The sequence below is a fragment of the Ornithorhynchus anatinus genome, chromosome 13, assembly GCF_004115215.2.
Source record: "Ornithorhynchus anatinus isolate Pmale09 chromosome 13, mOrnAna1.pri.v4, whole genome shotgun sequence".
NCBI lineage: Eukaryota > Metazoa > Chordata > Mammalia > Monotremata > Ornithorhynchidae > Ornithorhynchus > Ornithorhynchus anatinus.
In genome coordinates, this window is record NC_041740.1 from 1872004 (window position 1) to 1898132 (window position 26129).

General features: G+C 59.0%; 2 protein-coding genes and 1 long non-coding RNA gene across 4 annotated transcripts; 2 read left to right on the top strand and 1 right to left on the bottom strand.

Annotated features, from left to right (window-relative positions):
* The first annotated feature begins 2742 nt into the window (after window positions 1-2742).
* LOC103165470 (cathelicidin-related peptide Pt_CRAMP2-like) lies at window positions 2743-4330 on the top strand. The gene is made up of 4 exons (XM_007657133.2): window positions 2743-2943; window positions 3093-3197; window positions 3624-3695; window positions 3894-4330. The coding sequence occupies exons 1-4, from the start codon at window positions 2770-2772 to the stop codon at window positions 4017-4019; spliced, it is 477 nt and encodes a 158-aa protein (XP_007655323.1). The 5' UTR covers window positions 2743-2769; the 3' UTR covers window positions 4020-4330.
* A 341-nt stretch (window positions 4331-4671) lies between these two features.
* CCDC12 (coiled-coil domain containing 12) lies at window positions 4672-21743 on the bottom strand. Its single transcript, XM_029078416.2, has 7 exons — window positions 21641-21743; window positions 9760-9827; window positions 8136-8215; window positions 6927-6988; window positions 6660-6694; window positions 5993-6069; window positions 4672-5287 (listed from the first exon to the last, which is right to left on the bottom strand). The coding sequence occupies exons 1-7, from the start codon at window positions 21737-21739 to the stop codon at window positions 5208-5210; spliced, it is 501 nt and encodes a 166-aa protein (XP_028934249.1). The 5' UTR covers window positions 21740-21743; the 3' UTR covers window positions 4672-5207.
* LOC114816271 lies at window positions 12010-15500 on the top strand. 2 transcript variants are annotated; one of them, XR_003764035.2, is made up of 2 exons: window positions 12010-12154; window positions 15259-15500. It is a non-coding gene; the product is annotated as an uncharacterized LOC114816271 (long non-coding RNA). The 2 variants fall into 2 exon arrangements; XR_003764034.2 differs by lacking the exon at window positions 12010-12154 and adding an exon at window positions 12850-12888.
* Window positions 21744-26129: the final 4386 nt, after the last annotated feature.

Sequence of the window (26129 nt, forward strand, 5' to 3'; positions counted from 1 at the left end):
AATAGTATTTCTCGAGCGCTTACTGTGTGCAGACAACTGTACCGAGCGCTTGGAACCGTACTTTCCCTACCCAACGACGGGCTCACGTTCTAGAAGGGGGGAGACAACGAAACGAGTAAATGGGCATCAGTAGCAATAAATCGAATTATAGAGATATACACATCATTAGTAAACATGAATAGAATTATAAACATGCACATATAGGCACACAAGGGCTGCGGGACGGGGAGGGGGGTGGAGAGGGAGGGGGTGGGGGCGACGGGGAGGGAAGGGCTTAGTCCGGGAAGGCCTCCTGGAGGAGGTGGGCTTTCGCCAGCTACACTAGGATAGGCATTCCTATTTAATAATAATAATAATGATGATGATGTCGGTATTGGTTAAGCGCTTACTATGTGCCGAGCACTGTTCTAAGCGCCGGGGTAGATACAAGGGAATTAGGTTGTCCCACGTGGGGCTCACGGTCTTCACCCCCATTTTACAGATAACTGAGGCACCGAGAAGTTAAGTGACTTGCCCAAAGTCACACAGCTGACAAATGGCCGAGCTGGGATTCGAACCCATGACCTCTGACTCCAAAGCCCGTGCTCCTTCCACTGAGCCACGGCTGCTTCTCGATTTAGCGGATTTAGATTTATTTACTGAGCGCTTGCTGTGCACGGAGCAGCCAAGCGCTTAGTCCATCGCTTTGTGTACCGTAAACGGTCAATGAAGACGGTTGAATGAACGAACATCTCACCGTCTATCTCCGTTTTATCCTCTGTCACCCTGAATGAAGGGGGAGAGGATGTCACCCGAATGGCCCAAGCCGGTGAGAGCTCCCCTTTATTCCGGAGGTCCAGGCCGGCGTCAGTGGCTACTCAGGGGCGTCCGCTCCGAGCCAGGGCCCCAGCCCGAGGAGGTTGAGGGCTTCCCGTTGGTCCCCGCTCCCCTCCCCGGTCGTTCTTTCTCCGGGCCGTGCCCGCTTGGGCCTCCAGCTTCCCGAGAGCAGAGATCGGGTCCCTCTGAGAGCCTCATACAGACGGCCGACCGGTCGGGCCCTTGGGTTCCCGGCCTCGGCTCACCCGGCCGGGTCCGGGGGTGGCCACCGGTAGTCCCCGTGCATGAGCCAGTCAGCCCGTGGCTCCCGCAGCCCTGGACCCCCGGAGCTTAGTGGACAGAGTACGGGCCCGGGAGTCAGAAGGTCACGGGTTCTAATCTCAGCTCTGCCACTCGTCTGCTGTGTGACCGTGGAAGGGTCACTTCACTTCTCTGGGCCTCAGTTGCCTCATCCGCAGTCACTGAGACCGCGAGCCCCACGCGGGACAGGGAATGTCCAACTTAATTTGCTTGCATCCACCCCAGTGCCTGACACGTAGTGAAGCGCTTCACAAATACCGGAATTATCATCACTACTTCACTTCTCTGGGCCTCAGTTATCTCGTCTGTAAAACGGGGATTGAGGTTGTGAGTCCCATGTGGGACAGGGACAGCGTCCAACTGGATTTGTTTGTATTCGCCCCGGCGCTTGATACACCGCCCGGCACGATAGTAAGTGTTTAACGAATACCGGGTAATGAGAGCAGCAGGGAGGATCAGGAAATATAATTCAGTGGAACATGATCCCCGGACCCAGCCTGGCGGAAGAGGGGACGGAGAGAGGCCGGGGGGGCTCGGGGGGTGGGGGCATCTACCTCTTGGGAAAGGAGGTGCTGGGCAGAGGGCACGTGGTCGGTGGGGGTGGAGGTCGAACCGCAAGCGGCCCCAGAGTGGGGTCGGGGGGGGAGCCAGGGCGGCGTCGGTGAAATGTTGGGAGCGAAACCCGGCCGCGGGGAGAGAGATGGAGGAACCCGGGGCGGTGGGGAAATGAGGGGTGCGACCACAGTTGCCGGGGGGGGGGGGGGACACGGGTTTCTCCCACTTGAACCCACGACCGTCCAGCGGCAAACATCTCTTTCACGAAGGGGACGGACAAGGGCCTGCTGGAAAGCGGTACCTGATCCCCTGGGTGACCCCACAGACCCGGAGCCCCTCTGCTCCCCTCCCGACTGTCCACCGGGAGAAGGCGAGGGAGTTCCGGTCCCGCCCGGCTCCGTGGTCCTGCCCCCGGCACTTCGGTTGCCCCGTGAGCTCCTGGGATGAGGGGGTGCGCTGTCCAGATGAGCAACCGTCGCCCTGCTTGGAAAGGAGCACCCCTTTCCCATCTTCTCACTCGGGAGCCCCCGTTCGGGGTCTTCTCCTCTGCGCCCGCCCGAAGGAGGAAAGGGCCCCGTGCGAAGGAAGCGCACACGGATGGAGGTTCTTCACGTTCAGACCGCGGGGCCCTCGGGGCCATTTAGGTCGGGCCCATTAGGGGGTCCGGCCAAACCCCGGGGGGCGGGCGAGTTCGGAGCTCTGCCAAGGGGCTCCGGGCCAATCCCCGCGTCTCGAGCATTTCAGGAGCTTAGTACGGTGCTCCGGAGTATAAAGCCCGAGTCAGGCGACGAGGAAACTCTACCAATCCGAGCGCGGAAGCCTGGGCCAAGTTCAGGGGGCAGGGCTGGAGAGACCCCACTACTGCGTCCCCCCTTCCGTCCTGGCCCCGTATTGCCCAGGCTCTGCCAGACACTCGAGCAACTTCACCACCTGCCCAACGCTGGCTCAATCTGAGGTCCCCGCGGCCGGTGTTGGCCAACGGGCTCTGTCGGAAGTAAAGATGCCCCAGGGGCCCCCCACCATGGGTATTACTGTATATAAGGGAGGCCCCGGGAGGGACTGGTCAGCAGCATTTGGGGCTGGAGCAGAGAGAGCAGGATGGCGTCTGGCGCCTGGAGAGTCCTGCTGCTGGTCAGCGTGGCCGCGGCCCTCACCCCGGCGCGGGGCCTGAGCCACCGAGAGGCCGTGAACCTCGCCCTCGACACCTATAACAGAGGCTCGGACGTCGACCGCGCCTTCCGGGTCTTCGGCTCCGTCCCCCGGCCCAGGCCGGTGAGTAGCCGAGCCAACGTCGCCCGCTCCGGGGCCCGTCTCCCCCTGCGGGAGGCCTCTGGTCAAGGGCTGACCCAGGCCCGGGGCCGCCCACGGCCTCACCTGCGAGGTGGCGGGAGGCAAAGCCTCGAGCGCTGTCTCCTCTCTAGGCTCCGTCCCCCACCACCATCCCTCTGAACTTCACCGTGAAGGAGACCGTGTGCTTCAAGAGGGAGAAATTCGATCTGGACCAGTGCGACTTCAGAGACCGCGGGGTGCGTGGGGGAGCTGGGGGAAGAAGGGGGAGAGGGGCGGCACCAACCGTTCCCAAGGGTTTGGGACAGAGTAGCGGCCCCCGAATCGAGACCCCGTGGCCCTCGGGTGAATCCGCTAACGAGCCTTCTCGGGGATCTGTGTCTCCTCTTCCCCTGGCCTCCAGTGGGGTGGGGAAACAGGCAGGGCACGGGGACTAGGCCGGGGTGGGTTGAAGCAGAGTGGGAAGCGGGGAAACGGGGGCTTGGCGGTCCCCGTCTGTCTTGCCGAGAGGGAAGGACCCACAGGCCAGGTGACGCACGTCGGCCCGGGCCCCAGGTGTCCCTCACGGGGAGGTGTTGCCTTGGGGACAGACTCGGGCCGTAGCAGGAGGGGCCGGTCCGGCCGGGCCTCCCCGGGCCTGATCCCCTCACCCCGCCTCCCCGCAGCTGGTGAGAGACTGCACCGGCTTCGTCTCCACGGCCCAGCGGCCCCCGACCGTCACCATCTCCTGCGAGGGGGTGAGCGTCCCCGCGCCCGTTGGGAAATGGGCGGGGCCGGGTCGGGCGGGACATGACCCGGCCGGGGCACGGACGGGGCCGGACGAACCGGGGAGGGCACCCGCCCGGGCTGGACCCCCTCTTCCCGGCGGAATCCGGGCCGGTGCAGAGCCCCCAGAGCAGAGAAGACGCTCGGTTTTCTCTGCTTTCTTTCCCCAGCCCATCCGCACCAAGAGATTCCTGTTTTCACTCATCAGAGCCACCTTTTCAATTGGAAGAGCCGTTTCTGCCACCGTGAGGGGGCTCAGGTATAGGTTTCGGCGGAATAAACGGAGGAGGGGTTAGGGCCGGGGGCCTCGAGAGCAGCGGAACCCGCCGCTCCCCCCGACCCAGACCGCCCCCGTGCTCCTGCTCGCCAACCTCCCGCAGCATCTCCCCGGGTGACGAGAAGATCGCCAGGCCCAACAGAGCGAGGTCTCTGCGCGTCAGCGCTTCACTCTGGTTTGCTTCTTCCCCTTGCTTCGCCGGCCAATAAACGTCTTTCCACACAGGCCGCTCGCCCGTGGGCAGGGAATGGGTCTGTTCACCGCTACACCGTGCTCTCCCCGCGGCTTAAGACACAGTGAGCGCTCAATAAATACGACCGAATGAACCGATGCCCCTCACGAGCCTATCTCCACTGAGACTCACTCTCGCCCGGTCCCTCTGGATGAAGGGGGAGAGGACGTCACCTGCCTGGCCCAAGTCGATGAAAACTCCCGTTTATTCCAGAGGCCCAGGTCGGCTTCAGGGGCGACTCAAGGGCGTCCGCTCCGAGCCGGGGTCCCAGCCCGAGGAGGCTGAGGGCTTCCGGTTGATCCCTGGGGCCCCGCTCCCCTCCCTGGTCATTCCTCCGCCGGGCCGTCGCGTCCCTTCCTAGCCCGCCCTGATCCCCTTAGTGGGCTCGGAAAGCAAACCTGCCCCCGCCCATCTTTTTCCACCTTCGGCCGACAAGGTGTCACGTACAAATCCATAATTTATTTTAACGCCCGCGCCCCCCTCTAGACTTTAAGCTCCTTGTGGACAGGGGACGTATCTACCGAGCGCCGTAGTCTCCCGCGCGTTGATTACAGTGCTCCGCACGCAGTTAGGGTTCGATAAATTCCAGTGATCGATTGGAGGGAGGCAGGGGTGTCCGTCCGCCTGAACCCCGCAGGGTCCCGTGGCCTGGGACGCCCCGAAGAGGGGTTTGGGTCTCCCTCTCTCACTGGGGCTCGTCGGTCTTGGGGATACGTAGAAAAAAAATTCAAAATACGCATATACACTTAGGTCCCCCAACCCCCACAGGGGCCCGGGCTCCGCCCGGACGCGCCGCGAGGGTAAAGCGGTCTTACGCTTCCAGAAGGGTCCTCAGGCGGGACGGCGAGGAAGGGACGGACGGGCATCCGGTGCCGGGGCCCGGGAAGGGCAGGCCGGCCCCCCCGCTCCCTCCCGGGATGGGCCAACGCCGGGAGCTACTTGCCGCGGAGGTGGGATGGGCGCCCGGGGGGCCGGTTAGTCTGAATCGCTTTCCTCCTGTTTGGCGGAGCCCACGGCGGACGCCAGGTCTTCGTCTTGCCCCCTCAGTCGCTCCCCTGCAAGGACGCGGAGACCGAGGGCAGGTGAGGCCTCGGGCAGACAACCGCGGGACCCTCTCGGAGGCTTGGCACCGCATTCCGGGTTCCTCACCGGGCCCGCGCCGAACCCCGGTCCCAAACCCATCCCTCTGCGGTTGCAATCCTGGGGAGCGGCAGAGGGCAGGGGATCCCGGCTCCGTCTGAGCCTGAGATTCCCAGAGGGCCCCGGGGGCTCCGAGGGGCAGCTGCTCGGCCAAGGGCCGCGTCTCCCCGGGTCAGGCCGGGCCACGGGGAAGGGGCTGCAAGTTACTGCGGGGAGGCGGAAGGTGAGGGGGCGTCGCCAGGGTGTGCTCAGAGGCACGGATGGCAATGAGGGGGTACGTGAGGGCACAGAGAGAGGTTGCGGGGAAACCGAGCCCCGGGGACAAAAAGCCTCAACGGCGCCAGAGCTCCAGCGGGGGATGCGCTCAGCCACGGCCAATTCAACGCGGCCGCTGCCATCTGAAGAGCTAGGAGCCGCCGTTTCCTCGAACGACGGCGAGACGTCTCCCCAGCGCCCCGAGAGCAAGGGCCTCCTCCCTCACCCCGTGCCCCCCACCCCGTCCCCCGGGGCGCGCCCGCCGATTCCCGTCCGTCTCGGGATCGGCCGGAAGCCTCCGCATCTGGCCCACCCGATCCGGCTCGGATGACCCCCGGGACCGGCTCGCGGTGGGACCGACTTACGGATCAGCTCGGCTATGGCCCTCTGGGTCCTCTTCTCCAACTTGTCCAGCTTCTTGGCCACGTCTCTTTTCAGGTCCCTGGAAGAGAGGGGGGAGGAGGAGGAAGAAAAGGAAGGAGGACGAGAGGAAGGAAGGAGAAGGACCTGCCCCATCCGCCCCCCAACACTCAACAGTTGGTGCCTTTAACCCAAGGGACCAATCGACCTCAGACTCTCACGTGCTTCCCGGTGAAAACCTCAAGCGAGACCCCTCAAAAACAGGTCCAAGGACCCGCCCCCAGCTGCCCTGAGGCGGGGGTCTAGTTCGAACCTGGGGTTTCCGGAGCCAAGACACGGGTCGGCACGAGGATTCACAAGCGCCCCGAGATTTCCATCTCCTCCTCCCTGGAACGAGGCCCGGGGGGGGAGGTGCTCTGACCGCTATCTACCGTGGAGGAACAGTGAGGCCAGAGAGAAAGCAGGGTGGGTCTGATGGAAACCCGGCAGCGGGCCCGAACGAAAGAGAACGCTTTCCTCCTCCTCGGCTTTCCGTATCCCCCTTGGCAGGGTCCCTTCCGAGGGACGGTGTCCGCTGGAGGGGGACGGGAGAGGGGACGGGGGCGGGGCGCCAATCTCCACAGCCTAAACGGAGAAAGGTCGGGGGCAACTCGCCGGGGGGGCGGCACCTACCAGTCGGGCTTCCGGGGGGCGAGGTTGGCCAGATCCTAGAGAGGAGGGCGGAGAGTCGGGAGGTCGGCGGGGAAGGGAGGCCAGAGACGCCGTCGAGGGGGAGCGGCCGCGCCTGGCCGCGCGGGGCCCCCCAAACCCATCCCCAGGCGGTGGTCCGGAAACGCCGCCGGGTTCCCCCGTCTCCCCGGCTGGGCTCCACGCGACCGACCGCGGTCCCGCAGGCTCCCGGGGTGACCCTCGCCCCGCTCGGAGGAAGGGGGCACCTACCACTTCTTCGATGATGGGCTCGGGCTTGGCGGCTTCCAGCTGGTCTTTCACTCTCTCCTCCACTAGAAAGGGCAAGAGAAGGAGTGAGCGGGAAGAAGAGGGGTCCGGGAAAAGGCGGGGGCGGGGGGCGGGACCCGGGCCAGGGGAGCCGGTCGTCCGGGTGAGGGTGGTCCGGGCTGGAGGACCCCCGGGGCCGGCCCCGGAGGGGTGACCCCCGCCACGAATGGGGGCCCGAGGGGGGGGGTGCGGGCAGGGGGCCGGAGGCCGGGCCCCGGGCCCGGAGGGGGGGGTCCGCCGGAGGCCGCTGCCCCGACTGGCCTCTTGGTGGCACTGGTGGGCTGCCCAGTTGCCGTACTGGCTGTTCCAAACGCTCAGTACGGTGCTCTGCACATAGTAAGCGCCCAATAAATACGATTCTAATATTGAACGAATATTAAAATATCGGGATGCCCTTGGAAAAGTCACGCTCTAGACCTCCGTTTCCCCGCCTACCGACACCGTCGACGATGGGATTCGTTAGGCGCTGGCTAGGTGCCGAGCACTGCTCCGAGCGCCGGGGTAGCTCCCCTTTTCCCTCTGCTCCCCCTCTACGCCCCCCTTTCACCTCCCCTCTGCTAAGCCCTCTCTTCCCCCCTTTCCCTCAGCTCCTCCCCCTCTCCCTTCCCCTCCCCCCAGCACGGCACTCGTCCGCTCAACTGTATATATTTTCATTACCCTACTTATTTTGTTGACGAGATGTACATCGCCTTGATTCTATTTATTTGCCACGGTTTTAGGGAGAGGTTCGTCGGTCCCCTCGATTCTGTTCATCGCCATTCTTTCTGTCCGTCCGGCTCCCCCGATTAGACCGTGAGCCCGTCAAAGGGCAGGGACCGTCTCTACCCGTTACCGATCTGTCCATTCCGAGCGCTCAGTACAGTGCTCTGCTCATAGAAGGCGCTCAATAAATACTACTGAATGAATGAAGACAAGGTCCTCGGGTTGTCCCTCGTGGGGCTCCCAGTCGTCACCCCCCATTTGGCAGAGGAGGGAAGCGAGGCCCGGAGAAGTGAAGTGACCGGTCCGAGGTCCCACGGCAGACACGGGGTGGAGGCGGGACTAGAACCCAGCTCCTTCCGCCTCCCAGGGCCGCGCTCCAGCCGCTCAGGCCGTGCCCGTTCCGGATCCGGGGCGAGGGCTGGGCCGGAGAGGTCCCTCCTCGCACCCTACCTGAGGCCGGCCTGGCCTGGGGCACCTTCCTCTTCTTCAGTTCCTCATCTTGGGGGACGTAGTTCCGCAGCTTGAGTTCCCTACGGGAGCCAGGGATGGCCAGGGAGGGATTGGGGGGCAGGGGCGGGGAAGTTGGGGAGAGAGGGAGGAAGGAGGAAGATCAAACGGTCGCTCGTCCTCTCCGAGGAAATCCCCGACCCGGAGGCAACGGAACCGGAAGTGGATTGATGGGATTCCGAAATTCAAAGCTCTGGGGTTGGAATCCCGCCGCTTCCCCGTCTGCAATTGGACTGGAATCCTCTTGATGATAATGATGATGATAATTAGCGATATTTGCTAAGCGCTCATCACGTGCCCGGCCCTGTACTAAGCAATGGGGAGGATACAGGCAAATCGGGTTGGACACGGTCCCCGTCCCACGTGGGGCTCAAGGTCTTCATCATCCCCACGTGGGCAGGGAATGTGTCCGTGTATTGCCGTACTGTCCTCTCCCAAGGGCTTAGTCCAGTGCTCTGCGCACGGTAGGCGCTCCGGAAATACGGCCGAGTGGATGTATTTTACGGATGAGGGAACCGAGGCGCAGAGAGGTTAAGCGACTTGTCCAGAGTCACCCGGCAGACAGGTGGCGGAGCCGGGATGAGCACCTAGGTCCTCCTGACTCCCAGGCCCGGGCTCTACCCACTAGGCCACGCTGCTTCTCCTTGAGGATAATAATGTTGGTGTTTGTTAACGCGCTTACTGTGCGCAGAGCACCGTTCTAAGCGCTGGGGGAGAGACAGGGTCATCGGGTTGTCCCGTGTGGGGCTCACGGTCTTCATCCCCATTTTACAGATGAGGTCGCTGAGGCCCAGAGAAGCGAAGTGACCCGCCCACAGACACCCGGCTGCCAAGCGGCAGAGCCGGAATTCGAACCCGTGACCTCTGACTCCCAAGCCCGGGCTCTTTCCGCTGCCGGGGCTCATGCCCGATGACTCTCGCAAGCGCCCAGTACAGGGCTCTGCACATAGTAGGCACTCGTTCATTAAGCACTCATTAAGCACCCGATACCACTGAATGAATGAATGAGGAGAAGCAACATAATAATAATCATAGTAACAGTATTTATTAAGCGCTTACTATGTGCCAAGCACTGTTCTAAGTGCTGGAGTAGATACAAGGTCCTCAGGCCGTCCCACGTGGGGCTCACGGTCTTCATCCCCATTCTACAGGTGAGGGAACTGAGGCCCAGAGGAGCGAAGTGACTTACCCGGAGTCACAAAGCTGACACGGGGCAGCGCCGGCATTAGAACCCATGACCTCTGACTCCCAAACCCGGGCTCTTTCCACTAAGCCACGCTACTTCTCACGCTATAACGGCTAGAGCCCGGGCCTGGGAGTTAGAAGGTCCTGAGTTCTAATCCCGGCTCCGCCACCTGTCCGCCGCGTGGCCTGGGGCCAGTCACTTCCCTTCTCAGTGCCTCAGTTCCCTCTTCTGTAAAACGGGGATGGAGACCGTGAGCCCCACGTGGGACGGGGACTGGGTCCACCCCGATTTGCTTGTATCCACTCCGGCGCTTAGTACAGTCCCCGGCACACAGTGAGCGCTTAATAAATACCACAGTCACCATCAGAATCCGGTCCTTACCGGTGCCTCTCGGGCTCGCCTTCCTCTTCTTTCCGGTGCTTGCCCTTGGGTTCGCTCTCTTCCTTGGCCTACGGAGGGAAAACGGTCATCGTCCGCCGGGAATCCGCCGGCTGAGCTGGACTCCCGCCACCGGAAGTTGCTTCTGGCGGGAAAGTCAGTCGGCCGGTCGGTCGTATTTATTGAGCGCTTACTGGGAGCAAGGAGAGTCCAATACGACGACAAAAAGACACATTCCCTGCCCACAACGGGCTGACGCACACACAGGATCTCTCTGTCTCCCCTCCGGACTGTCAGCTCGTTGTGGGCAGGGAATGTGCCTGTTTGTTGTTGAACTGTCCTCTCCCAACCGCTCAGTACAGTGGCAGAACCGGGGTCTGAACGCACGGCGGCGGGGCAGGGAACGGGGGCCTGGAGGAGTCTCCTGTGTCGGGGTTTCGCAGTGGGGGGGGGGTCTCGCTTTTAACCCCGCCTCAGACGACAATCGGCGCCTAGTTCGGTGTCTGGCACGTAGTATGCGTTTAAATACCATTAAAAAACAAAAAAAATCAAGGGGATTTCTTGCACGCTCACTGTATTCGGGGCTCACTATGTGCCCAGCACCGTTCTAAGCATTGGGGGGATATCAGGTCATGAGGTTGTCCCACGTGGGGCTCGCGGTCTTCATCCCCATTTTCCAGATGAGGAACTGAGGCCCAGAGAAGCGAAGCGTTTTGCCCAAAGTCACCCGGCCGACAGGCGGCGGAGCCGGGATCGGAACCCACGGCCAAGCCCGGGCTCTTTCCAGCGAGCCGCGCTGCTTCAGATTCAAATAAATACGGCCGAACGGTCGGTACCGGCGCGCCCGGAGTCCGGGGCACGGGCCGGGTGCCCTCTAGGCGCCCGCTACGACCCACCGCGGCTGCCCCAACCCTCCGTGGGAACCGGGGGAGGGGATGACGGGATGGACTGGGGCGTTATCGGACTTCCACTGGGTTTCTAAAAACAGCGCTCGGTATCTAAACCACGAGCCGCCTTATCGGCGCAACACCGCGGGACGGGCCAGAAGCCCGCCACGAGAGCCCGTGCCCCCCTCCGCCCCTGGGGAATCTCACCGTTCATTCGTTCATTCGTACTTAGCGCTTTCTGTGCGCGGAGCACCGTACTGAGCGCTTGGGAGAGGACGAGAGAACAATAAACCGACCCGTTCCCTGCTCGCGAGGAGCTGCCGGTCTAGATGGGGGGAGACAGCGATAGGAATCGATGAATGAGAGATATGGATGTAAGTGGGGTGGGAGGAGGGAAGAAGAAAGGGGGCAAGTCGCGGCGACGCAGAAGGGAGAGGGAGGAGAGGAAAGGGGGGCTTGGAAGAGCGGGACCACTGGGGGGGGGGGTGGAAGGAGGGAGGGATGGAGAGGGAAACAGAGGCAGAGAGAGATGGAAGGAAAGAGAGGAAAATGGAGGAAAGAAGAGGGAGGGATGGAGAGGGAAATAGAGGCAGAGAGAGAGAGAGGGATAGAGAGATGGAGGGAAAGAGAGGAAAATGGAGGAAAGAAGAGGGAGAGAGGGAGAGGAAAGAAAAAGAAGGAGAGGGAGATGAAGGAAAGAGGGAGAGAGATGGAGGGAGAGAAAGGAGCGGGGGAGAGGGAGATGGAGAGAGGCAGGGAGACAGGGCGAGAGAGGGAGAGGAACAGAGGGAGCTGGAGGGAAAGAGGGAGAGGCAGGAAACAGAGGGAGAGGGATGAAAGAGGGAGAGGGAGATGAAAGAAAGAAGGAGCGAGACACGGTGAGGGAGAGAAAGATGGAGTGAGGGAGAGGGAGATGAAAGAAAGAAGGAGCGAGACATGGTGGGGGAGAGACAGGGAGGGAGGGAGAGAGAGAGGAAGGAAAGAGGGAGATGGATGAAAGGGAAAGAGATGGAGTGAGACAGGGAGATGGAGGGAGATGAAAGAAAGGAGCAAGAGACGGTGGAGAGAGGGGGAGAGAAGAAGGAAAGAGAGGGAGAGGGAGGAAAGGGGGAGAGAGGGAAGGAGAGGGAGACGGAGGGAAAGAGAGGGAAAGAGAGGAAGGGAGATGGAGGGAGAGGGAGAAGGGAGAGGATGGAAAAGAGACGGTGGAGAGAGAGGGAGAGAGAAGAAGGAAGGAGAGGGAGGAAAGGGGGAGAGAGGGAAGGAGAGGGAGACGGAGGGAAAGAGAGGGAAAGAGAGGAAGGGAGATGGAGGGAGAGGGAGAAGGGAGAGGATGGAAAGAGAGGGAGGAAAGAGAGAGGGGGGGAGAGGGAAAGAGAGGGAAAAGAAAGAATGGCCCAGTGGGGTTTGGATCACGCCAAACTTGGGGAAGTAAAACTCGTCGGCGAGGTGGCCGGATGCAGAGGAGGGCAGCCTTTACGGCAGAGGTTTGCAGTATGAGACCACAAACGGTAATGCCCCAGTTCCTCCCTGCCCTCGCTTCCTCCTGCTCTCCGCCCTCCTCCTCCTTCGGGCCGGAACCCAACAGCGCGCGCCGGCCCTCTAGTCCCCGGGTGGCGTGCCCGCCCCGTGCCCCGTGCCCGGCCCCGTCCTGAGAGGCTTCCCCCTCCCTACGGCCGCGGCAATCACACGGGCACACACGGGCCCGGGGACACGGCCGGGTAGCCCCATCAGTCGGCGGCGTGGCCTCGCGGGTACAGCCCGGGCGTCGGAAGGTCACGCGTTCGCATCCCGCTCCCCCACTCGTCTGCCTTCGGGCGCGTCGCTTCACCTCTCTGGGCCTCGGTTGCCTCATCTGGAAAACGGGGAGTCGGACTGTGAGCCCCACGAGGGACGGGGACTGTGTCCAACCTGATTACTTGTCTATCCCAGTGTCTGATACGGTGCCTGGCACATAGTAAACGCTCAACAAATTACTAAAAATAATAATGCCACGGTGAGAATTTTACCGACAAGGAAACTGAGTCCCGGAGAAGCTAACCAACCTGCCCAGGGTCACGCAGCAAGTTCTATTTATTCTATTAACGATGCGCCTACGGTTCTATTTATCTATTTCGACGATGCCTACTTGTCTTCTTCTGTTGTCCGTCTCTCCCCTTCCAGACCGTGAGTCCGTCGTTGGGTAGGGACTGTCTCTGTTGCCGAACTGCGCCTTCCACGCGCTCAGTCCAGGGCTCTGCGCACGGTGAGCGCTCAATAAATAACACTGTTGGTATTCGTTAAGCGCTTACTAGGTGCAAGAGCACCGTTCCAAGCGCCGGGGGAGACACAGGGTCATCGGGTCGCCCCACGTGAGGCTCACGGTCGATGCCCATTTGACAGATGAGGGAAGCGAGGCTCAGAGAAGCGAAGTGACTCGCCCACAGTCGCCCGGCTGACAAGCGGCGGAGCCGGGATTCGAACCCATGACCTCTGACTCCCAAGCCACTGAGCCACGCTGCTTCTCTAATACCACTGAATGAATGAAAAGGAAGCGACGGGGCCGGGATCCTTGTTTGTTTTTTTTTGTTCTGCCTCGAGGCAGCAAGACGACAGAGAGAGCGGAGAGGTTTCTGAAAGCCAAACCTGTCGGGATCTCTTCCTCTCCCGCCCCGAGACAGACAAACGTCTTTCTCTTCCCCCCTGCTCAAACACGGAAAGGTCACCGAGAACGTCGCCGTCGGTTTGCCCGAGGCCCGGGAAACGACGTTTCCTCGCTGCTCCTTTGATCGGCGTCCAGTTCACTCACTTCTCTGTGCCTCAGTTCCCTCCTCGGTAAAACGGGGATGAAGACCGTGAACCCCACGTGGGACGGGGACGGTGTCCAACCTTGTACCTACCCCGGTACACAGTAAGCGCTCAACAAGTAATAATAATAATGTCGGTATTTGTTAAGCGCCGACTACGTGCCGAGCACCGTTCTAAGCGCGGGGGGAGACACAGGGGCATCGGGTCGTCCCACGTGGGGCCCACGGTCTTCATCCCCATTTTACAGATGAGGTCACCGAGGGCCCCGAGAAGTGAAGTGACTCGCCCACGGTCACCCGGCTGACAAGTGGCCGAGCCGGGATTCGAACCCGTGAGCTCGGACTCCCAGGCCCGGGCTCCTTCCACCGAGCCGCGCTGCTTCTCAGTACCCTCATCGCTGTCACCATCTCGCATCCCCCCTCGGCGTTCGGTACGGTGCCTCGGCCCTTAGCGAGAGGTCGCCAAGCGCCGCGGTGATTATTTAACCGGTGGCCGCCCTGGTAATAACAATCGCGATAATAACCGTCATATTTGCGAAGCGCTTAGTGGGCGCCGGGGCCCCGGAGTAAGCACTGGGGTGGAGACACGCAAACCGGGCCGGACGCAGTCCCTGTCCCGCCTGGCGCTCCCAGTCTCCACCCCCATTTTCCGGATGAGGGAACTGAGGCCCGCACAACAACGATCATCATAATTCTGGTATTTGGTAAGCGCTTCCCGTGGGTCAAGCACCCATCAAAACGCTGGGGTAGGTGCAGGGTCATCGGGCTGTCCCACGTGGGGCTCTCGGTCTCCGCGGCTCACTGGCCAGAGCCCGGGCTTGGGAGTCGGAGGTCATGGGTTCAGATCCCGGCTCCGCCACTCGGCAGCCGGGCGACCGTGGGCGAGTCGCTTCGCTTCTCTGGGCCTCAGTTCCCTCATCTGGAAAATGGGGATGAAGACCGGGAGCCTCACGTAGCGTGGCGCGGTGGAAAGGGCACGGGCTTTGGAGTCAGAGGTCATGGGTTCGAATCCCCGCTCGGCCACTTGTCAGCTGTGTGACTGTGGGCAGGTCACTTCGCTTCTCTGGGCCTCAGTGACCTCATCTGGAAAATGGGGATGGAGACTGCGAGCCCCACGTGGGACATCCCGATGCCCCCGTGTCTACCCCAGCGCTTAGAACGGTGCTCGGCACAGAGTAAGCGCTTAACAAACACCGACATTATTATTATTATTATTACGTGGGACCACCTGATGACCCTGCCCCAGCGCTTAGAGCAGTGCTCTGCGCGTAGTAAGCGCTAAACAGATACCAACACTATTATTACTATTCCCGGAGAAGCAAAGCGACTCCCCCGAGGAGTGCCTCGGTTCCCTCATCTGTACAATGGGGAGGAAGACCGTGGGACAACCTGATGGCTCTGGATCTGCTCCAGTGCTTCGAACAGTGTGTTTGGCACATAGTAAGCGCTTAACAAATACCTTTATTATTATTATTATTAAGCGCTCATTATGTGCCAGGCACCGTTCTAAGCTCTGGGGTAGATCCAAGGTGATGAGGTTGTCCCACGGTCCCAACCCCCATTTGACAGAGGAGGGAACCGAGGCCCAGAGAAGTGAAACGACTCGCCCAAGGTCACCCGGCAGACAAGGGGCGGAGCCGGGATCCGAACCCGGAACCCCGGGATTCCCACCCGGCCCCCCCCCCCCCACTCCAGCCCCTAAGCTCGCCGTGGGCAGGGAACGCGTCCGTTTATCGTCACGCGCTCCCCGGCGCTCAGTACAGCGCGCTCTAAATCCGACGGAAGGAGTCAATGCGACGCAACGAATTCTTTTTTCGGTTTTTAACCAGGTTCTGCCTTCCCGCCCGCCTCCGCCCTCTTCGCGTGACCTTTAGGTGTCGAAGCAAGAGAGGAAGTGTTTGCTGCTGCTGCTGCTGGGGAGAAGATTAGATCTGCGGTTTGTTCTCGCCGGGCAGGAAGTCGCACCCACACCCCCGGCGTTCCGGCTCCTCCCCGCCGGCGAGGACGTCGCGCCCCCCCCGCTCAACAGGAATCTTGCCCCGATAATAATAATAGCAACGTCGGTATCTGCTAAGCGCTTACTATGTGCCGAGCGCCGTTCTAAGCGCCGGGGGAGGAGACGAGGTCATCAGGGGCTGCCGCGTGAGGCTCCCGGTCTCCATCCCCGTTTGACAGATGAGGGAACCGAGGCCCAGAGAAGCGAAGGGACTTGCCCCAAGTCACCCAGCTGACAGGCGGCGGAGCCGGGATTAATAATGTTGGCATTTGTTAAGCGCTTACTATGTGCACAGCACCGTTCTAAGCGCTGGGGGAGATACGGGGTCATCGGGTGGTCCCACGTGAGGCTCCCGGTCTTCATCTCCATTTTCCGGATGAGGTCACTGGGGCACCGAGAAGCGAAGCGACTCGCCCACAGTCACCCGGCTGACAAGTGGCGGGGCCGGCTTTCGAACCCACGACCTCGGACTCCCCAGCCCGGGCTCTTTCCGCCGAGCCGCGCTGCTTCTCTGCAAGGTCATCGGGTCGTCCCACGTGGGGGTCCCGGTCTCCCTCCCCGTTTCCCAGATGAGGGAACTGAGGCCCAGGGAAGTGACTCGCCCCAAGTCACCCAGCTGACAGGCGGCGGAGCCGGGATTAGAACTCACGACCTCGGACTCCTAAGCCCGGGCTCTTTCCGCTGAGCCACGCGGCTTCTCTTAGTACAGAGTAAGCGCTCAGGGCCCACTTCCAGCGGGGGGGACACCGGGGTTACGAGAGGCGGAGAGAGGCAGCGCGGCGGAGCGGCTGGAGCCCGGGCGTCGGAAGGTCGTGGGTTCCGATCCCGCCGCCGCCCCTTGCCCGCTCTGTGACCTTGGGCGAGTCGTTTCACTTCTCTGGGCCCCGGTTCCCTCCTCTGCAAAACGGGGGCGAAGACCGGGAGCCTCCCGATGACCCTGAATCTCCCCCAGCGCTTAGAACGGCGCTCGGCGCGTAGGAAGCGCTTACTAGATACCAACATTATTATTTTCATCCCCATTTTACAGACGAGGGCACCGAGGCGTTGACGGCACGACGGAGTTTGAACTTTTAGGACATCCGGGATAAGTGGGCTTGTGGGCGAAGCTGAAAGTTTTCTCTGTCCTTTCCGCTTTCACAGACACACGCTCTCACACACAGGTGAACAGAGCGGAAAGTTCTGTGTTCTCTTCCCACTTTCACAGACTCACAGGCACGCACGCACACACACACACACACACACGTGAAGCTGAAAGTTTTCTCTCTCTTCCCATTTACACACACACACACACACACAGACTCACAGACACATACGCACACACAAAACTGAAATTCCTCCTCTGCTCTCTTCCCACTGTCACAAACACACACACACACGTGATTTTTCACAAACAAAGCTGAAATTTCTCTGCTCTCTTCCCACTTCCACAGACACACACCGACCAGTGATTTTCACAAACACACACAGACACACAAAGCTGGAATTTCTCTGCTCTCTTCCCACTTTCACAGACACACACACACCCCAAGTGATTTTTCACAAAGCTGAAATTTCTCTGCTCTCTTCCCACTTTCACAGACACACACACACACCAAGTGATTTTCACAGACACACACACCCAAGCAAAGCTGAAATTTCTCTGCTCCCTTCCCACTTCCACAGACACACACCGACCAGTGATTTTCACAGACACACACAGACACACAAAGCTGGAATTTCTCTGCTCTCTTCCCACTTTCACAGACACACACACACACCACGTGATTTTCACAGACACACACACCCAAGCAAAGCTGAAATTTCTCTGCTCTCTTCCCACTTTCACAGACACACACACACACCACGTGATTTTCACAGACACACACACCCAAGCAAAGCTGAAATTTCTCTGCTCTCTTCCCACTTTCACAGACACACACAGCGACAAGTGATGTTCACAGACACAGACAAGCAAAACTGAAATGTCTCTGCTCTCTTCCCACTTTCACAGACACACACAGCGACAAGTGATGTTCACAGCCACACACAAGCAAAGGTGAAATTTCTCTTCTCTCTTTCCCTTTTCACAGACACACACAGCAGAAGATGATGGAGGGGGATGAGGGGTGAGGACTGCACGTCGATAAAAACCTGAAAGCAAGAAAAACCAGTCTCCCACCCCCCCAAAAAAGCCTAAATTTCCGGCGTCCGGCCTGACGGCCGACCAGTTTAAACTGGGATTCTCGATGACCTTGAGCTCCGTGTCCCCTGTGTTCATTCATTCATTCATTCGGTGGTATTTATTGAGCGCTTACTGTGTGCGGAGCGCTGTACTAAGCGCTTGCAAAAGACAATTCGGCAACAGAGAGAGACCAGCCCTGCCCAACGACGGGCTCACGGTCCAGAAGCGGGGGAGACAGACAGCAAAACGAGTAAACGGGCATCAGCAGCATCAATAGAAGTAAACGGAATTATAGAGATATACACACCGTTAATAAAAATAAATACAATTATACATTTTTACATCTACACCCACAAGTGTTGTGGGGCGGGGGGGGGGGGGTAGAGCGGAGGGAAGGGGTGCGGGCGATGGGGAGGGCTTAGTCCGGGGAGGCCTCCCGGAGGAGGCGAGATTTTGCCGTCGATGCTATTTATTGAGCGCTTACCGCGCACAGAGCACTGAACTAAACGCTTGGGAGAGGAGAACAGATCAGACACATTCCCTGCCCATAATGAGTTTACAGCCTAGAGGGGGAGGCGGGCATTTAAAAAATCAATATATGACGGATATGGACAGAAGCGCTGCGGGGCCGGAAGCGGGGGGATGAAGGAAGGGGGGTCAGTCGCATTTATTGAGCACTTACTATGTGCACAGCGCTGTTCTAAGTGCTTGGGAGAGTATAATAAAAGAGAATAAGCAGACGTGCCCCCGGCCCATCCTGAGCTTTCAGTCTAGAGGGCAGAAGGACCTGGGTTCTAATCCCGGCTCCACCGGTCAGCGCGGCTCAGTGGCAAGAGCCCGGGCTTGGGAGTCCGAGGTCGGGGGTTCGAATCCCGCCTCCGCCGCTTGTCGGCTGGGTGACTTTGGGCGAGTCACATCACCTCTCTGGGCTTCAGGTCCCTCCTCTGGAAAGTGGGGATGGAGACTGGGAGCCCCAAGTGGGACAACCTGATGACCTTGTATTTACCCCAGCGCTTAGAACAGTGCTCTGCACATGGCAGGCGCTTAACAAATGCCATCATTATAACTGTTATTCGGGGACCTTGGGCAACTCGGTTCCCTTCTCTGTGCCTCGGTCCCCTCCGCCGTAAAATGGGGATGAAAACCGTGAGCCCCACGTGGTACCTAACTTCTAATAATAATGGTACTTATTAAGCGCTTCCTATGTGCCAAGCGCTGCTCAAAGCACTGGGGTGGGTACAAGTTAATCAGGTTGGACACAGTCCCCGTCTCACAGGGGGCTCGCTCTCTTTATCCCCATTTTACGGATGAGGTTACCGAGGCCCGGAGAAGTGAAGCGACTTGCCCAAGGTCCCGCAGCGGACATGAGGAGTCAGGATTAGAACCCGGATCCTTCTCACTCCCAAGCCCGTGCTCTAACCGCTATGCCACGCTGCTGCTTATCTTCCCCAGAGCTTACTAGGGTGCCTGGCACATAATAAGCACTTAGCAAAACCCACAATTATTATTATTAAATACCACAATTAATTGGAGAAGCAGCGTGGCTCAGTGAAAAGAGCCTGGGCTTCGGAATCAGAGGTCGTGGGTTCGACTCCCGGCTCTGCCCCTCGTCAGCTGTGGGACTGTGGGCGAGTCCCTTCGCTTCTCTGGGCCTCAGTTCCCTCATCTGGAAAATGGGGATTATCTGTGAGCCTCACGTGGGACAAACTGATGACCCTGGATCTGCCCCAGCGCTTAGAACGGTGCTCTGCACATAGTGAGCGCTTAACAAATACCAACATCGTCATTATTATTATTATTCACTTCTTGGGGGACTCAGATCCCTCTTCTGTAAAACGGGGATTGAGACTGAGCCCCACGTGGGACGGGGCGGTGTCCAACCCGATTGGCTCGTCTCCACCCCGGCGTTTAGTGCAGTGTCTGACACATAGTAAGCGCTTAACAAATGCCACTGTTATTACTATTAGTCCCTTCTCTGTGCCTCAGTGCCCTCCTCTGTAAAATGGGGCTGAAGAAGCAGCACGGCCTCGCGGAAAGAGCCCGGGCCTGGGAGTCAGAAGGTGGTGGGTTCTAATCCCGACTCTGCCACCTGTCCGTAGGGCCACCTTGGGCAAGCCACTTCACTTCTCTGGGCCTCAGTTTCCTCATCTGCCAAATGGGGATTGAGACCGTGAGCCCCACGCGGGAGAGGGATTGTATCCATTCCGATTGGCCTGGAGCTACCCCAGCGTTTAGCCCAGTGCCTGGCACACAGTAGCAGCGTGGCTCAGTGGAAAAAGCCTGGGCTTGGGAGTCAGAGGTCATGGGTTCTAATCCCGGCTCCGCCACCTGTCAGCTGGGTGACTTTGGGCAAGTCCCTTCACTTCTCTGGGCCTCGGTTCCCTCATCTGTCAAATGGGGATGGAGACCGGGGGCCCCACGGGGGACAACCTGATCACCTTCTATCAACCCCAGCGCTTAGGACAGTGCTTGGCACCTAGTAAGCGCTTAACAAATACCATCATCATTATTATTATGAGGCGCTTAAGCAGTGCCACTTGTCAGCTGGGTGACTTTGGGCGAGTCCCTTCACTTCTCTGGGCCTCAGTAGCCTCATCTGTCTAATGGGGATGGAGACTGTGACCCCATGGGGGACAACCTGATGACCCTCTATCAAGCCCAGTGCTTAGGACAGTGCTTGGCACCTAGTAAGCGTTTAACAAACATCATCATTACTATTATTTTTCTTCTCGGGGCCTCAGTGGCCTCATCTGTCAAATGGGGATGAAGACTATGAGCCCCACGTGGGACAACCTGATGACCTTCTATCAACCCCAGCGCTTAGGACAGTGCTTGGTGCCTAGTAAGCACTTAAACGCCATCATTCTTCTTATTCTTCTCTGGGCCTCAGTGGCCTCATCTGTCAAATAATAATAATAATAATGTTGGTATTTGTTAAGCGCTTACTATGTGCCGAGCACTGTTCTAAGCGCTGGGGTAGACACAGGGGAATCAGTTTGTCCCACGTGGGGCTCACAGTCTTAATCCCCATTTTGCAGATGAGGTCACTGGGGCACCGAGGTTAAGTGACTTGCCCAAAGTCACACAGCTGACAAGTGGCCGAGCCGGGATCTGAACCCATGACCTCTGACTCCAAAGCCCATGCTTTTTCCACTGAGCCATGCTGCTTCTCATGGGGATGGGGGAGAAATGGGGATGAAGACTGTGATCCCCACGGGGGACAACCCGATGACCTTCTATCAACCCCTGCGCTTAGGACAGTGTTTGGTGCCTAGTAAGCGCTTAACAAACACCACCATCATCATCATTCTTCTTCTCTGGGCCTCAGTTCCCTCATCTGACAAATGGGGATGAAGATTGTGAGCCCCACGGGGGACAACCTGATGACCTTCTATCAACCCCAGCGCTTAGTACAGTGCTTGGCGCCTAGTAAGCGCTTAACATACACCATCATTCTTCTTCTTCTTCTCTGGGCCTCAGTTCCCTCATCTGTCAAATGGGGATGAAGACTATGAGCCCCACGGGGGACAACCTGATGACCTACTATCAAACCCAGCGCTTAGGACAGTGCTTGGCGCCTAGTAAACGCTTAACAAACACCACCATCATCATCATTCTTCTTCTCTGGGCCTCAGTTCCCTCATCTGTCAAATGGGGATGAAGACTGTGATCCCCACGGGGGACAACCCGATGACCTTCTATCAACCCCAGCGCTTAGGACACTGCTGGGCGCCTAATAAATGCTTAACAAACCCCTTTATTATTCTTATCACCCTCTGGGCCTCATGTGTCAAGCGGGGATGGAGACGGCGGGCCCAAAGGGGACAACCTGATGACCCTCTATCAACCCCAGCGCTTAGGCCGGCGCTTGGCACATGGTGGGCGTTTAAGAAATGCCACGATGATGTTCCTTCGTCGCTTCAATACTATTTATTGAGCGCTTACTATGCGCAGAGCAAGGGATTATGGGCGGGGGGGAAGGTTGGCCAGAGTGGGCCGCCTGAGGAGAACGGCGCATGCGCGCTGGTGGGGGGGGAGGGGCGCGCGCGCTCACCTTGCGGCCGGTCTTCTCCCTCAGGGCGTTGAGCCGCTCCTTGCGTCGCAGCGCCTCCTCCTCCAGCCGCCCCAGCGCGCCCGCCGCCGCCGCCGCCATCTTGACGTTCGCCCCGCCCTCCCGCCGCTGAGCCAATCACAAGCGGCGGAGCGCCCGCGTGGGCGGGGCCGCGCGCGCGCGCTCGCGCCCACCCCTCCCCTCCCCGCGCGCCAGGCGCGAGGCATCGACCGCCGATCGTCCGGATCGCAGGGGGCGGGGGGGGGGGAAGGCCGAGGGAGGGGAGCGCCGAACTCACTCACTCGCTCACTCACTCGTTCGTTCATTCATTCATTCATTCATTCATTCATATATGTTGGTATTTGTTAATAATAATGTTGGTATTTGTTAAGCGCTTACTATGTGCCGAGCACTGTTCTAAGCGCTGGGGTAGACATAGGGGAAGCAGGTCGTCCCACGTGGGGCTCCCAGTCTTCATCCCCATTTTACAGATGAGGGAACTGAGGCCCAGAGAAGTGAAGTGACTTGCCCACAGTCACACAGCCGACAAGTCCCGCTGACTATGTGCCAAGCACTGTTCTAAGCGCTGGGGTAGACACAGGGGAATCAGGTCGTCCCCCGTGGGGCTCCCAGTCTTCATCCCCATTTTACAGATGAGGGAACTGAGGCCCAGAGAAGTGAAGTGACTCGCCCACAGTCCCCCAGCCGACGAGTGGCAGAGCCGGGATTCGAACTCATGAGCCCTGACTCCAAAGCCCGTGCTCTTGCCACTGCGCCACGCTGCTTCTCATTCGTTCGTTCATTCGTTCATGGCGATTTATCGAGCGCCTAGAGAAGCAGCGTGGCCCAGTGGCAAGAGCCCGGGCTTGGGAGTCTGAGGTCATGGGTTCGAATCCCTGCTCTGCCCCTTAATAATAATAATAATAATAATGTTGGTATTTGTTAAGCGCTTACTATGTGCCGAGCACTGTTCTAAGCGCTGGGGTAGACATAGGGGAATCAGGTTGTCCCACGTGGGGCTCACAGTCTTAATCCCCATTTTACAGATGAGGGAACTGAGGCACAGAGAAGTTAAGTGACTTGCCCACAGTCACACAGCCGGCAAGTGGCAGAGCTGGGATTCGAACTCATGAGCCCTGACTCCAAAGCCCGTGCTCTTTCCACTGAGCCACGCAATGTTGGTATTTGTTAAGCGCTTACTAGGTGCCGAGCACTGTTCTAAGCGCTGGGGTAGACACAGGGGAATCAGGTGGTCCCCCGTGGGGCTCCCAGTCTTCATCCCCATTTTACAGATGAGGGAACTGAGGCACCGAGAAGTTAAGTGACTCGCCCAAAGTCACACAGCGGACAAGTGGCGGAGCCGGGGTTCGAACCCATGACCTCTGACTCCAAAGCCCGGGCTCTTTCCAGTGAGCCACGCTGCTTCCCACCCCCTTGTCGGCTGGGTGACTGTGGGCGAGTCCCTTCGCTTCTCTGGGCCTCAGTGACCTCATCTGGAAAATGGGGATTAACTGGGAGCCTCACGTGGGACGACCCGATGACCCCGGATCTCCCCCGGCGCTTAGAACAGTGCTCTGCACATAGTAAGGGCTTAACAAATACCAACATTATTATTAGTAGTATTCATCCCGATTAGAAGGTAAGCCCGCCATAGGGCAGGGACCGTCTCTATCTGTTACCGACTTGTTCATCCCAAGCGCTTAGTACAGTGCTCTGCACATAGTAAGCGCTCAATAAATACTATTGAATGAATGAATGAATTAGTACAGTGCTCTGCACATAGTAAGCGCTCAATAAATACTACTGAGTGAATGAATTCATTCGTTCATTCATTCATTCATGGGGATTTACTGAGCGCCTACTGGGTGCAGAGCGCCGTACTCAACGCTTAGAAGGTCCAACTGGGCAACTGATAATAATGTTGGTATTTGTTAAGCGCTTACTATGTGCAGAGCACTGTTCTAAGCGCTGGGGTAGTTACAGGGTCATCAGGTTGCCCCACGTGAGGCTCCCAGTCTTCATCCCCATTTGACAGATGAGGGAACTGAGGCCCAGAGAATAATAATGTTGGTATTTGTTAAGCGCTTACTATGTGCAGAGCACCGTTCTAAGCGCTGGGGGAGATACAGGGGAATCAGGTCGTCCCACGTGAGGCTCACAGTTAATCCCCGTTTGACAGATGAGGTCACTGAGGCACAGAGAAGTGAAGTGACTGGCCCACAGTCACCCAGCTGACGAGTGGCAGAGCCGGGATTCGAACCCATGACCTCTGACTCCCCAGCCCGGGCTCTTTCCCCGGAGCAGCGTTGCTTCTCATGGTATTTATGGGGCGCTTACTGTGTGCAGAGCACTCTACTGAGCGCTTGGGAGAGGACAATAGAAGAATGAACAGATGCACTCCCCACCCTCGACTTCCCTCATTCATTCGATGGTATTTACTGAGCGCTTACTGTGTGCAGAGCGCTGCACTAAGCGCTTAGAAAGTACAATTCGCTTACAGTCTTGATGCCCCGGACTCTCTCCTCCCGGTGTCTCCCGTCCCTGAGTCTAGTAAATGCCCCAGCTCCCTGCCCCTCTGCCCTAAATGCCCCCTTCCCCTTCTCTCTCTTTTCAAGATGGTATTTCTTCAGCGCTTACTCTGTGCCAGACACTGTACTAGGCGACGGGGGGGGATGCAAGTAAATCGGTTTGGACACAGTCCCCGTCCCCCGTGGGACTCACAGCCTCCATCCCCGTTTTACAGAGGAGGCCCCCGAGGCCCAGAGAGGTGAAGCGACTCGCCCAAGGTCCCCCAGCAAAGTGGCGGAGGCAGAATTAGAACCCGGGTCCTTCTGGCTGCCAGGCCCGGGCTCTACCCACTAGGCCCCGCTGTTTCTCTTCCATGCTGTCGAGAAGCAGCGTGGCCTGGATGGAGAGAGGCCGGGCTGGGGAGTCAGAGGTCGTGGGTCCTAATCCCGGCTCCGCCACCTGTCAGCCGGGTGACCGTGGGCGAGTCGCTTCGCTTCTCGGTGCCTCAGTGACCGCATCTGTCAAATGGGGATGAAGACCGGGAGCCTCCCGGGGGACCACCCGATGGCCCTGGATCTCCCCCAGCGCTTAGAACGGTGCTCGGCGCATAGTGAGCGCTTAACAGATACCACCACCACCATCATCATCCTCACCCCTGCCCCTCTCCCCTCAGTGCCCGTCTCCTCCACTGCCCCGTCCCCGGCTCTGCCCTTAAGGAGACGAATCTGGCTGGCGAGTCCCGCCGGGGTGGGTGGAAGGCACGGGGAGGGGAACGGTGCTCTGCACATAGTAAGCGCTCGATAGATACCGTTGAACGAATGAATAAACGAACCCGGGTCCCGGACTGAGCCGGACGCCAGGGCAGCAGCAGGACGGCAGACGTGGGCCGCGTGCGGGTCACCCTCCGCTGCCCCGCGGCCTCAGAACCGCCCCCGTCCCATCTACCCTCCCAAAACCAAAAAGGGCAACAGCAGGTGCTGATTTACCTAACATTTGCAAGTTTTCTCCTTTCGATGCAAATGGCGCCGAACCTCCTTGCCCTTTTTGGAAAAAAATACGTTAAGCGCTCACTGTGTCGCTAAACTCTCTTCTCCTGCTCAAAGACCTCCTCCAGGAGGCCTTCCCAGACTGAGCCTGCTCCCCCTTCCCACCCTCTGTTCTTCCCCCTTCCCCTCAGCACTGTGCTCATTTGTATATATTATTTATCACCCTATTTATTTTGTGTCCATCCCCCTGATTCTATTTATCGTGATGATGTTGTCGTGTTTTTGTTTCGTTCTCTTTTGCCCCGCCCTCGGTCTCCCCCGTTTAGACCGTGAGCCCGTCATTGGGCAGGGATGGTTTCTATCTGCTGCCCGGTTGCACAAGCCAAGCGCTTAGTACAGTGCTCTGCACGTAGTAAGCGCTCAATAAATACTATTGAATGAATGAATGTGCCAGGCACTGTACTGAGTGCTGGTGTAGAGGCAAGCTGACCGGGCCACGTCCCCCATGGGGCTCCCAGTCTTTATGTCCCCATTATATGGATGAGCTAAGTGGGGCATAGAAAAGACAAGTGACTTGCCCAAGGTCGCACAGTAGACAGCAGTTTAGTCCCCCTCCTCAAATAATAATAATAACGTTGGTATTTGTTAAGCGCTCACTATGTGCCGAGCACCGTTCTAAGCGCCGGGGGAGATCCGGGGTCATCGGGTCGTCCCCCGTGAGGCTCCCGGTCTTCATCCCCATTTTCCAGACGAGGTCACCGAGGCCCAGAGAAGCGAAGTGACTCGCCCACGGTCACCCAGCTGCCGAGCGGCAGAGCGGGGATTCGAACCCACGACCTCTGACTCCCAAGCCCGAGGCTCTTTCCGCTGAGCCACGCCGCTTCCCGCTCTCAAATGGCCAATCCCTTCTGGGGGAACGGACGGAGTCCGAGCCTGGGAGTCAGAAGGTCGTGGGTTCTAATCCCGGCTCCACCACCTTGTCCGCTGGGTGGCCTTGG